Genomic DNA, 14,227 nt, shown 5'->3' with positions numbered 1-14,227 from the left:
AAAACTGGGCATGTCACTTCCTGAGGACCCTGTTATACCACTCCTGGGCATATATCCAGAGGATTCTTCAGCATGCAATAAGGACACATGCTCAACTATGTTCATAGCAGCCCTATTTGTAGTAGCCAGAAGCTGGAAAGAACCTAGTTGTCCTTCAACAGAGGAATGGATACAAAAAATGTGGTATATTTACACAATGGAGTACTATTCAGCCATTAGAAGCAATGAATTCATGAAATTCTTAGACAAATGGATGGAGCTGGAGAACATCATCCTAAATGAGGTAACCCAGTCTCAAAAGATCACTCATGGTATGCACTCACTGATAAGTGGATATTAGCCTAGAAACTTGGAACACCCAAGACATAATCCACATATCAAATGGTGTCCAAGAAGGAAGGAGTGGCCCCTGGTTCTGGAAAGACTCAGTGCAGCAGTATAGGGGAATTCCAGAACAGGGAAGTGAGAAGGGGTGGATGGGGAAACAGAGGGAGGGACTCTTGGGGAGTGGGGAGCCAGGAAAGGGGAAATCATTTGAAATGTAAATAAAGAATATATCGAATAAAAAAAAAGAAAAAGAATTCTCAACTATGAAATGGGAGACATCTAGACTTGGGAAAGAAGCTATTATTTTAATCAAAGGACTTAATCTGTAGCTCTAGAGCAATTAGCGATAAAAGTAGATGGTATTAATCCAGCAACATAGTAAAGAAGTTTAATGAGGGGAAAGAGTTCCAGACTGGCAAAGCTCTTATGTTAGTTAGGAACACAGAGTGGGTTTGTGGTTTTCACACTGCAGGGAAACACATGAGTCAATCTCATGGCCACAGAAGTGAAGCAGATGAGTCAATCAGTGGATCTCAAGACAACAGACTGAGGACTTCAGTCACTTCCCCAGGGCATAAAGGAGTAGTTTCAATAAATATATAAGAAATAAGATGGAGAGACACAAAATTGTAGCAAAGACAATTACATAGGTTAGAATTTATTTATTAGAACTTATGAATCCATTCTGAGACAATAATTTTAATTAAAACACAATCGATGAATTTTTAAAACTATCAAAATAGGCGTCATAAAACTAAGCACAAAAGTATAAGACCAGATAATGCTATAAATTTGGTGAGGAAATAAAATACAGACAGGGGGATGAAGGCAGGAAGGAAGGAAGGAAGGAAGGAAGGAAGGAAGGAAGGAAGGAAGGAAGGAAGGAAGGAAGGGAGGGAGGAAGGAAGAGAGAAAGGGAGGAAGGAAGGAAGGAAGGAAGGAAGGAAGGAAGGAAGGAAGGAAGGAAGGAAGGAAGGGAGAAAGGAAGGAACGAAGGGAGAAAGGAAGGAAGGGAGGAAGGAACGAAGGGAGAAAGGAAGGAAGGGAGGAAGGAAGGAAGGGAGGGAGGGAGGGAAGAAGGAAGGAAGGAAGGGAGGGAGGGAGGAAGGAAGGAAGGAAGGGAGGGAGGGAGGAAGGGAGGAAGGGAGGGAGGGAGGAAGGGAGGGAGGGAGGAAGGGAGGGAGGAAGGAAGGGAGAAAGGAAGGAAGGAAGGGAGGGAGAAAGGAAGGAAGGGAGAAAGGAAGGAAGGAAGGGAGGAAGGGAGAAAGGGAGAAAGGAAGGGAGAAAGGAAGGAATGAAGGAGGACAGGCTTATCTTCTGTGGTACAGAAAGGTGTAAGCATAGAGTTCTGGGAGGTCCACTGAAGAGAAAACTAATCTAAGGAAATAAGCCCGCATAGGGCAAATATCACAAGTAGAAATTTGAGTCCAGATATATTGGACCCACTGACCCCTGAGGCTAGCTAGTTCTCTACCTAGACACTCACATAGTTTAGGTTTCATGAGCTATTAGATGTCCTCTTTTTAACTGATGAACCTAATTTATTGGGCTTTTGTCACTCACAATCACAATGGCCCCAACCAATAGTCAAAATAGGGAACTCTGATAAATTCACCTGGACTGAATTATTCGTCATTCAATGGTTATCAAATTACATTATCTCTAAGCCATGATGTGCTCATCTGTAAGTTCAAGATAATTATGGTTTTTCTTTCAGAGTGGCCATGAGAGAAATTATGGTTGAAATGTGAATGATTCAAATTCATGAAGTATAATGGTTTCCATGAAGTATGACGGTGTTCACACATTCAGCTCACATGAATTTTGTTCCAGATGCCTAGATTATATATCTTTGTACAGGTAGCAGGAAAGCTGGCTATCCTCTTTATTAGGGCTACCCACTCAGACCCAAACTTCCTCTACCATCACCATAGATGCAAATGACATTCTCAACCCTACTGAGACTTAGTACTCTTATGGAAATCACAGATGACTTCAGTGAAAGACAGTGATTTGAATGAAAAGCAGGAGGAGGGAAATAAACAACTCTTTGAGACATACAAGTCCCAACACAGAAAGGAAATAAACATGAAAAACAAAGATGCAATGTTTTCCTCAACAAATTACTAATCCTACATTAATAGCACCTAATGAAGTATGAGTATATTCAAACATCTAGAAAAAGGCATGAATGTATTACGAAAGAACAAAGAAAGAGATTAATGAAATAAAGAGGTCTATACAAGATAGGATAATAACCTTTAATTATGAGAATTGTTGGACAATTTCAAACTAAAATGATGCTGGAAATAAAAAAATCTATAATCCAAGTAAAATGCTTAGTGGGAAGTCTAATCAGTAGGCAAGGACCTATAGGAAACAGGATGAGGCCTGAAGACAACATATTGGGCTTTTGTCACTCAGTAAAAGTCAGCAAGGAATTTTAAAATATATGTGACCAAAATATGGGAAACATCTGGAACTCCATATTGAAGGCTTTATAAAGAGAAAGAAAATAAACATGAAAAAACATGATACTAGCTGAACTTAGGGTAATAGGATAGAAAAAGGTATACTAAGCAAATGGAACTGAGAAACAATCAGGAATACCTACTGTAATATCTGCCAAAATAAGCTTCAAACCAAAACTACTCAGAAAAGTAGCTAGATAAGTAAAACAAAGTAGATATCATCAATCTTATTAGATAACTTATTGAAAAAATAATCCATTTAGAGTATATTAAATTTAGATATTGCTATATATGTGCAAAACACAAGTGCACACAGTTTCAGGGGGAAAAGTGGCATCAAAACTCAGTATCATCAACAGAAAGGTCATCTCACAGTCCAGAAGACCTAACAGATGTCTCCAGAACATCCCTGACAAATATTAAAGAGCACATATTCTTCACAGCAACCTATGGAACTCTCTCAAAGTCGACTACATATTAGGGCACCTTGTACTCCATGTGACATAATGAAATAAAGATGCATATCAAAAACAAGAGAAAGTATGCAAACTTGGAAACTAATCAGTCCATGACTGAGTGATAATTGGGTCAAAGATAAAAATTTAAATCTTAAGACATGGATGAAAATAAAAATACAGGATACCAAAACCTATGGGACATATGAAGGCAGTTTGAAAAAGAATGTTTACAGCAGCAAGAGACAAAACTATTAAAAAAAAAAATCCTGAGATTTCAAATTAATAAATTAATGATATAACCAAAGGCCTTGGAAAAACAAGAACAAATAATATCAAAAAAGAGTGATAAGATATATTTCAAAATCAGGACTGAAATTAATAACATAGAAAGGAAAGAATGAATCAAGGAAATGTGTTGGTTCTGTGAAAGAGTAACAAGTTTGATAAATCATCAGCCAATTCCCTAAAAGAGAGAAGCCCCAAGTTAATTAGAGATGAAACAAATGTCATTTTACAAACATGCAGAGGATACAACACAACTAAAAAGTGCATATCCAACTAAACTACAAACTCTCTAAGAAGCAGATGATTTGTGGACACATGTGACCTATAAAGTTAAATCAAGATGAAGAAACTAATTTAAGCAGTTCAAAACTATTCAATGAGAAAGTAGTAATTAAATATCTCTGTACAAACACTGACACAGACACAGACATGCACACACACACATACACACACACACAAACAGCCAGATGGATTCATTACAGAATTCAGAATTCTACTAGACCTTCAAAGATTTAACTCCAGCAATCCTTAAATTGTTTGATAAAATAGTAAAAGAAGAAAACTTTCCAAATTATTTTTTACAGTCTTTAACTGATACCAAGATCAGACAAAGACCTAACCAAAAAAAAAAAAAAAATGAGTATGGTAGACGAGTCTTTCTGATGGACAAATATGCAAAAATTCTCAATAAAATATTTGTAAACCAATTTCAAGAATGTATTAAAATATCACCTACAATGATGAAATCAACTTCATGCTAGAGTGCAGGGAGTATTCAACAAACATAAACCAATAAAAGCAATACACCAAACCTAGGCTCTAGAGACAAAAGCTACATGAATATCTCCATATATACATACATACATACACATACACACACACGCACACACACACACATTTTATATATATATATATATATATGTCTTTGACTTATACAATGAAAACGTTAAAACACCAAACAAAATTTTAAGAAGATACAAGAAGATGATATTCCCCGACACTCATTGATTGATTGGTGGGGTTGATATAAAAATGGCCATCCTATGAAAGACAATCTACAGATTCAATGCAATCAAAACCCAATGTAGTACTTCACAGAAATTGAAAAAAAACTTAAAATTCAAATGAAACCACAAAATTACATAGGCTAGCAAAAGCAACCATGAGAACCTGTTACTGTAAAAGTTTCCTACAAGGCTTTTAAATGGAGTTACCTAATAAGAGAGGGACGATACCTCTCTTAAACACCATAGACTAACAAATAAAAATCCCAGTGCTCAGCCAAACTTGGGCAGAGCTTGGGGAATTCTATGGAAGAGGGGAACATGGGTTAAAGGAGACAGAGAGGTCAAGCACACCGTAATAAAATATACAGAATCAACTAACCTGAGCCCCTAGGGGCCCACAAAGACTGAACCACAAATGAAGAGTACACATGGGACCATCTCAAAGAAAATCTCAGCATAGGTGGGAGGGCCTTATAAAGTCCCACTACTACCTGAGGAGTATTGGTAATTAATGGAAAGTCAGTTTTCCATCAATGAGATGTGATGTAAATCAGAGATTTTCTTTTCTGGTGTACTAGAGTATACAGGACTCCCTGTAGTGGGAGAACTGGATTCTGATGATGCCAAATAGCCTTGGTTTCTGTTTTTTATGTACTTGCTCTTGCCTCTCAAAATCTGGTTATGTCTGGTATTAGCTGGTCTTGCTTTCTTTTACTTGGCTTGGCACTGCTGCAAACATGTGTGTCAGAACTCCTGGAAGACCAATCAGGGATGCATCCGGAGAGGCCACCCACGACCCAGTAGGTGGTCCTATACTATGCATATATGGTAGCTGTAACTGGAATCAGCATGTTTTTTTAAAAAGCACATGGAAGCTGGTAGGGAAAAGGGTAGGGAGGATTGGAATAGACATTGAATAGAATGGAATTTATTGACTGACCTGACAAAAATGTATATGCTTGCATGAAATTATCAACATAATACACCAAAATTAGAAAGAAAAATATATACTATAAGTTCTCATTTCAAAAAATCAAAATATATTTTGTTTTACTATCAGAAAGCTAAACTACTTCTACTTTATAATAATCATAACAGAAAACACTATTTTAAGAATATTTAACTGAATTATGTACTTTGATTAATATAATTGTTTTAGTTACTTTTATACTACTATGCCAAGGCACCATGACTCAGACCCCTTACAGAAGAAATAGTTTATTGGGAGCTTACACTTTCGGAGGGTGAGTTCACGACCACCATAGTGGGGAGTTTAGTAGCAGGTAGGCATGGTCCTGGGCCAGCTGAGGTCTCACATCTTGAGATGTGACCATAAGACAGAGACAGCTAATTGGGAATAGCATGGGCTTTTGAAACCTTAAAGGCCAGACTTCCCAACCTTCACAGCCTCTCCAACTGAGTACCAAGTATTCATATAAGCTTATGGGGGCAATTCTCACTCAGACCACCATCATAAAAAATACCTTCACTCTAAAAATATTTTGAAAGCAAGCCAGACTTGGTGGTATATGCCTATAGTCTTTGGAGACTACTCAAAAAGGAAAGGGTTTTGAGGCCATCCTGTGTATATAGTGAGTTTAGGGCTATCCTAGACTAAATAATGAGATCTCATCTCAAAAGACAAAGGTTAGGAATGCACCTCATTGTTCAGAGTGCTTGACAAACATTAAAAGGCACACATTCCATTCCTATTGCCACAAACATTTTGGAAACAAATATACATAATTTGCTATACAATGATGTTATTTTAATTCTTTCCAAATCTTCCTTTTTTCTATATTTTTTAAAGACAAAAATTCTCAGACTATGCATCATTTATTTTTATAGAAGATGCCACTTCTTTCATTGTTTTATTGTTTAATTCTTGAGTTGATCAAGATTCAGCAAGAGTATAAGATGATTTTATTTAAATGTACCATTTTTAAGTGTAACCTCTAATATTCCAGCTTTCTGTTCATTAAAAGACATGAAAACTATCTTTCTTCTACCAGTAAAGTCATTGATAAGATCATACCTTTCTAGCTTTTCCGACAAGTGGTCAGCTGAATCAGCAGAAGGGGCTTGGTATATGTCTGACAACTCCAAGTGGTGTCTGTACCCTTTCCTCAAAATTGGTGTGGTCCAGCTAAAAGAAAGGAGGGCAGACAGTATTATTCACTTGATTAGGTCTCCACTGTAGACATGATTCTTATGCCAACTGTATGCACACAAAAAGATGAAAGTGAAATAAGACAACTTATATACAGTAATTCACATCTTAGTTGATATACCCACATTAATACCAACACTTCTAAACTGATGCCATTGCTTCGTTCTGAATAGACAAGAAATCTATTACAGTGTAGTCTTTCCCAAATGTAGCCTAGGGCAATTCAACAATGAGTTAGCTATCACACTGTTACTGATGTTGTGGTGTGCTTGCAGACAGAAGCCTAGCACAGTTGCCCTCCAAAAGGCTCAACAAGAACCTGAAAGCGTCAGATGCACATACTAGCACCCAACCAATAGATGGAAGCCAGGGACCCCTGTGGTTGAATTGGGAAAAGCAAGAGGAAGCTGAGGAGGAGGGTCCCATGGGAAGACAAGCAGTCTCCAGAGACTTGAAGCACCAGGGAGTTCGGAGGCCTGGTGGCATGGGGGTGAGGGTAGGGGTTGGGGTGGGGGTAGGGGTGGGGATGGGAACATTCTCTTCGAAAGAGGGAATGTGGGGGGAGGTAGGGGATGGGGAGCAGTCAGAGGGGCAGACTGGGAGGGAGATGAACACTGGAATGTGTAAATGGATTAAAGAATTAAAAAAAACAAAAGAATTAAAAAATATGTTTAAAAAGTGAGTATCAACAGTGAATAGCTTATACCAGTTAGCTGATATAATTAGCACTATATCATTGCTTGAAAATATGAATCATTACCAGCTGTTCTCTTTACACTGTGGATAATTATTAGGAATTTAATACATAATTTATGATGGAAACTAGAGAAACTGATGGAAGAAATAAACAGAGTAGCCCTATTTGCACAAACATGCTGCTTTTAACTACTATCCAAAAGGCAAGATAACCTTCACAAGGACAGGAATCAGAATTCTAACACACAAACACACACACACACACACACACACACACCTCAAAGCCTCTCACTAGTGACACATCCTCCAACAAGGTCACACCTCTTAATCCTTCCCAAACAGTTTCACTAACTGGTAACCAAGTATTCAAATACATGAGCCTTTGGAGGTCATTATCATTCAGACCACCACAATACTAATTTTCACTTAAAAATATTTTGATAGCAAGTCAGAAGTGGTGGCACATGCCTATAGTCCCAGAATATGGGAGGCTTAGGCTAAAGAAGGTGATTTTAGAGGCTATCCTGTGTATATAGTAAGTTTAAGGTCAGCCTACACACACACACACACACACACACACACACACACACATATATATATATGGATATGAGGAATCTTGAAAATAAGAGAGGAAGACAGGCAGAGAAGAAAATGAAATTATAAAAAAATCAATCATACATCAAGAGAAAATTCTAAAATAAATTCCAAAGAATGAGATATTTCTCAGCTTAAAATTTTTGTTTGTTGTTTAGAGACAGTTTTTTTTCTGTGTAACCATAGCTGTCCTGGATCTCTCTCTATAGACCATACTGTCCTTGAACTCATAGAGATACACCTGTCTCTGCCTCTGGAGTGCTAGAATTAAAAGCATGTGTGATCACTGCAAGTCAAATTTTGTGTATTAAGGATGGAATTCATCTGCATTTAGTGGTTTATAAAACTGGTTTCCCCCTCAGCTTTTTTTTACAGTACTCTTTTTGTACTTCAGAAAGGTCTCAGATTTATTGCTATTGAGATTTTTTTTGTTTTGTTTTGTTTTGTTTTGTTTTTTGAGACAGAGTTTCTCTGTGTAGCCCTGGCTGTCCTGAACTCACTCTGTAGACCAGGCTGGCCTTGAACTCAGAAATCCGCCTGTCTCTGCCTCCCAACCTCTGGGATTAAAACTATTGAGATTTTTTTTAATGATGTAAAGAAACAGAAATATGCCCACTAAACAATCAAAAGTTAGTATCTGAGAAACAAGATAAACACGTAACAGAAAAACATACTCTATCGAAGTCATTTGAGAGAGCAAGGAAATGCCGTGCCAAATGTCAACATTTTGATACTGTTCTGAGGCAAAATGTTCCAAGTAGTCTTCAGGATTACCCTTACTCTTCCCATACAAGAGTCCACATTCTTTACACTACTTTCATCTCTAGCTTGATCAATAGGACCAGCCCTGTGTCCTTATCTAAATTTAGGTCCATCCGTAAGACTAAGTAAACTCATTTTCCGTCCCTTGCTAAGACATTAGTGATTGGCTTTGGTTTAATGTATCACTTTCTCGCACTACTTTGCAAGTTTACGTTTTAACAAGAGCTTTCTTTCACAAAGGTTAGCTAGATGTCTTCACAGCTCACTGTGATTCACTCGTCATTCCTTTTTTTTTATTCGATATATATATTTTTTTACATTTCAAATGATTTCCCCTTTTCTGGCTCCCCACTCCCCGAAAGTCCCATAAGCCCTCTTCCCTCCCGTTCCCCAATCCACCCCTTCCCAATTCCCTGTTCTGGTATTGCCCTATACTGCTACACTGAGTCTTTCCAGAACCAGGGGCCACTCCTCGTTCTTTTTGGACACCATTTGATGTGTGGATTGTTTTGGGTATTCCAATTTTCTAGGCTAATATCCACTTATTAGTGAGTGCATACCATGATTGATCTTTTGAGACTGGGTTACCTCGCTTAGTATGATGTACTCTATCTCCATCCAGTTGCCTAAGAATTTCATGAATTCATTGTTGTAATGAATGAATTCATTGGCTGAATAGTACTCCATTGTGTATATATACCACATTTTTTGTATCCATTCCAACATCGAGGGATAACTGGGTTCTTTCCAGCTTCTGGCTATTATAAATAGGGCTTCTATGAACATAGTGAAGCACGTATCCTTATTACCTGCTGGGGAATCCCCTGGGTATATGCCCAGGAGTGGCATAGCAGGATCCTCTGGAAGTGACATGCCCAGTTTTCCAAGGAACCACAAGACTGATTTCCAGAGTGGCTGTCCCAATTTGCAACCCCACCAGGAGTGGAGGAATGTCCCTCTTTCTCCACATCCTCGCCAACACCTGCCGTCTCCTGAGTTTTTAATCTCAGCCATTCTGACTGGTGTAAGGTGAAATCTCAGGGTTATTTTGATTTGCATTTCCCTAATGATTAATGATGTTGAGCATTTTTTTAAGATGCTTCTCAGCCATCCGAATTTCTTCAGGTGAAAATTCTTTGTTTAGCTTTGTGCCCCATTTTTAATAGGGTTATTTGGTTTTCTGGGGTCTAACTTCTTGAGTTCTTTGTATATATTGGATATTAGCCCTCTGTCGGATGTAGGGTTGGTGAACATCTTTTCCCAATTTGTTGGTTGCCGATTTGTCCTTTTGATGGTGTCCTTTGCCTTACTAATAAATAATAACTTTGTAATTTTATGAAGTCCCATTTGTCAATTCTTGATGTTAGAGCATACGCTATTGGTGTTCTGTTCAGAAACTTTCTCCCTGTGCCTATGTCCTCAAGGGTCTTCCCCAGTTTCTTTTCTATTAGCTTCAGAGTGTCTGGCTTTATGTGGAGGTCCTTGATCCATTTGGAGTTGAGCTTAGTACAAGGAGATAAGGATGGATCAATTCGCATTCTTCTGCATGCTGACCTCCAGTTGAATCAGCACCATTTGTTGAAAAGGCTATCTTTTCTTCCACTGGATGTTTTAGCCCCTTTGTTGAGGATCAAGTGGCCATAGGTGTGTGGGTTCATTTCTGGATCTTCAATCCTATTCCACTGCTCCGCCTGCCTGTCACTGTACCAATACCATGCAGTTTTTAACACTATTGCTCTGTAGTATTGCTTGAGGTCAGGGATACTGATTCCCCCAGAATTTCTTTTGTTGTTGAGAATAGTTTGTTATCCTGGGTTTTTTGTTATTCCAGATGAATTTGAGAATTGCTCTTTCTAACTCTATGAAAAACTGAGTTGGGATTTTGATGGGTATTACGTTGAATCTGTATATGGCTTTTGGCAAAATGGCCATTTTAACTATATTAATCCTGCCAATCCATGAGCATGGGAGTTTTTCCATTTTCTGAGGTCTTCTTCCATTTCCTTCTTCAGAGACTTGAAGTTCTTGTCATACAGATCTTTCACTTGTTTGGTCACAGTCACACCAAGGTACTTTATATTGTTTGTGGCTATTGTGAAGGGGGTCATTTCCCTACATTCTTGTCAGAGGAAAAAATAGTGAATACTCATGAAAGTGGTCTGGATGCATGAGGAAAATGGTGCCACAATTGCAGTGCCTCTCGTGGCACCATCTCAGAAAGTAGTACAGCTCATTGCCCCAGCCTCTCACAGAAGGAAAGTGACACTGAAATGTAGCTGGCAGTTAGTATAGGAGGTAAAGGGGAGATAGCAGCGTGGGACATGTGATTTAGGCCATTAGCCTCCATAAACCTGAAGCAAGAGTTTACTACATTTTTTTAAAGTATCTATTTAGCAATTGCCAAAGAAGTTTCACAACCATTAGCACATTATTTGCATTTGAAATTTCTGTTAAGCAAACAGGACAAAAAGGGGTGTTGCTTTATTACCAGGATTAGGAAATGGTACTCAAAGGCATAAAACTTTTCTGAATTACTAACGTCAAAGATTTCTTCACATTCTTTTGAATTCATTTAACCATGTTCAGCTTTAGAAAAGAAGAGTGACTAGTATTAAAATAAGTCACAAAATTAGACTAAAAGTAAGGGAGGTGAAAGCTAATATACAGTGGGCAGGGGTATGATCTGCAAACAAATAACCCCCTTTCCAGAAAACAAAAGCAAGGCTGACTCACGAACTTCAGCATTCATGGCTTTATAAGGACTCTTTCCATGATCAACTTCAAACTACTACAGATAAGAACTGGGAATAGTACTGACCTGCATCAACTATCAGTATGTCTAACTCTTCATAGACAATGAGCACAAATGACCTTCATACCAGAATAGCAAGCTACAAAATAAATGCAAAGTGATAACCTCTTGAACCTTTGTTTACTATGTTATAATTTAAGTTCTATAATTTGATATTTAACAATGGCAACATTGCAGGGCAGTGGTGGGCAGGCGGATTTCTGAGTTTGTGGCCAGCCTGGTCTACAAAGTGAGTTCCAGGACAGCCAGGGCTACACAGAGAAACCCTGTCTCAAAAAAAAAAAAAAAAAAACCAATGTCAATGTCAATGTTTAGCAGCTAGTTCACAATTCAAGACTAGCAGAGGTTCGAATTCTCAGAAGGCTATGGAATGGGACAGGAAGAATGATCTTTAGTACACAGTTTAAAAACATATTCCACCTACTAGAAGCCTTGAGCTCTCAATATATTTGAAAATAATAAAATGACGCATCACCTTCTAAGCAAGCAGAATTTTACTGTCTTCCAATACCACGCCTCAAAAGGCATTTAGAGACAAATTTGACATCATCTTATCCCCTTGAAAACCATAACCATGATTCTTTTGGCTCATGTACAAGATACAGTTGGCCATTCTCATAAATGAGCTTCCAGCTCAGTTCAAAGTAACACAATGTGTGAGATGCTTTTATAAAAAACCATCATTTGTTATCTCAGAATTTTTCAGATAGTATGTTATACAGTGACATCTAGTTTTAACCAGAGAACTATAGCTCAATTACTGGAGGCAAAATGAATTCAGCAGTATAATATACTCACCATCTATATTTTATTATTAGTTAGCATTTCTTTTTGGCAGTTACAACACAGTCAACCTATATTTATGTTCCCAAATCAAAACTGGTTCAAAGTAAAATGGAAACTAAAATATAGGGACAGGAGGGGTGGTCAGTGGTTTAGAGCATTTGCTGCTCTTACAGAGAACCAGGGTTCGATTCTCAGTACCCACATGGTGACTCACAACTTCTGGACCTCCAGGTCCAGAGGATCCGATGCATTTTTCTGACCTCTGGGGGCTGCAGGCACACATGCAGTACACATATTTACTTACATACAGGCAAAACACTCACCATATACATTATAAGTTTAAAAAGAATTTTAAAAACTAAAATCTATTAGCTGTCTGCAATAACCAGAGAGCCATCTCAGAGAAAAATTTTATATCTTGATATTAAACCAATAAATCAAACCAAATGTCTCCTACCAACGAGTTTTCCCTGTCAACTGCAAGCCAGTCTAAGAAATATAAAACAAAATTCAAAAAATCAGGCATTCAAGCTTTAGACACTTTACAATATTAATGTGAAATTCAAGCCATTCTTTCTCTTCATTGATTCTGAGTATATTCAATGGACTTGTGTAAATTCAGTAATGTTCAATCCAGGATTTTAACGTCAGCATTGCTCCCATTAGAAAATACTGTACAGTCAGTCAGGTATTTCACGAGTCTGAGTGGTTCACTCGGAACAACTGGAAGCAATGCTCTGAGGATCTCCTTTTCTGTCTCCCCATCACCCTGAAAGCTCTTCATCTCATATCCAAATGGCTTTATGAATTTTGATTTATAACCAGCCACTATATCTGTTCAATGGACTTATAAATTGGTATTCCTCAAAAGTATAATGGTTTCTGAAAATTTAGCTATTTCTAACAGAAACTAGCTAATCGATTATGAGGTAGCAGACTCATATGTATATTTTTTAGAGTTTACTGACATTCAGGGAAAAAAAACCTAGCATCTCAGATATACAGTTCTGTTCACTTAACCATGGGAAGCTTCAGGTTTTATTATGAAAAATAGTATTTTAGTTTTTAAACAAGCACATATTAGCCCTACTCTGTTATTTAGTTCATTCAATTTCTTTGGGAAAACTATTTTTTATAGGATGACATCTAATTTCTAATAATGAAATGATTTGTTGCCAGAGAATGAGAGTGAAAGTCCATGCACCAGGATTGCCAAAGACAAGGCTTTGCCACCTGTCCAAATATGCCAGTTAAGAAGATGAGCAGTGACAAAGGGAATAGAGATTTAATCTAAGTGGGCACATAGTGGGGAAGAGAAAAGTGTATCTGCACCTCCCACGGAGTCCATCTTTAGGACACTGGCAAAAGCTCAGGCTTAAATAAAATAACCAGAGAGTCAGAGACAGGCGGTGTGTATCATTAAAGAGGTTTGGTCAAATGTTGCCAGTTCCCAAAAGAGACTGCTCCTGCACAGGGCATGATTCTCATGCATGGTGGTCTGTCTGTCTGTCTGTCTGTCTGTCTGTGCAATTCTGCACTCTTGGAATTCAGAGTGACTACAGGCTTATGGCAATCACTGAAGAAATGCAAGAGCAGCTTGGGAGTCTAGAACAGGATGCCACAGAGGGAGAGTAAGATTTCTCACTCTTTGTGCATCTAGTAAAAAGGGGGATGTGATAGATTAGCTATAATTTTTGAGACAAATACTATATAAGTGACATAAAACCTAAATACAATTTAAGAGTTTAACCCAAAGTTAAAGACAAATTCAGACAAGAATACAGATGCAAAATGCAGGCATGGACACCCTGCTTTTAGCCTGTTTATAGTGACCCATGAGCCAAATGAGGAGTCAGAGC

General features: G+C 38.0%; 1 protein-coding gene across 1 annotated transcript in view; it reads right to left on the bottom strand.

The window, feature by feature from the left end:
* Window positions 1-14,227, bottom strand: part of Cftr (CF transmembrane conductance regulator) — a 170,083-nt gene that overhangs the window by 126,851 nt on the left and 29,005 nt on the right. The window contains exon 2 of the mRNA XM_052173280.1: window positions 6,584-6,694. Coding sequence (XP_052029240.1) covers window positions 6,584-6,694 — 111 coding nt within the window. The remainder of the gene's footprint in view (window positions 1-6,583; window positions 6,695-14,227) is intronic.

The sequence above is a fragment of the Apodemus sylvaticus genome, chromosome 2 (assembly GCF_947179515.1).
Source record: "Apodemus sylvaticus chromosome 2, mApoSyl1.1, whole genome shotgun sequence".
NCBI lineage: Eukaryota > Metazoa > Chordata > Mammalia > Rodentia > Muridae > Apodemus > Apodemus sylvaticus.
Note: the sequence above shows the minus strand (reverse complement) of the source record. Positions and strands in the feature narration are given on the sequence as shown.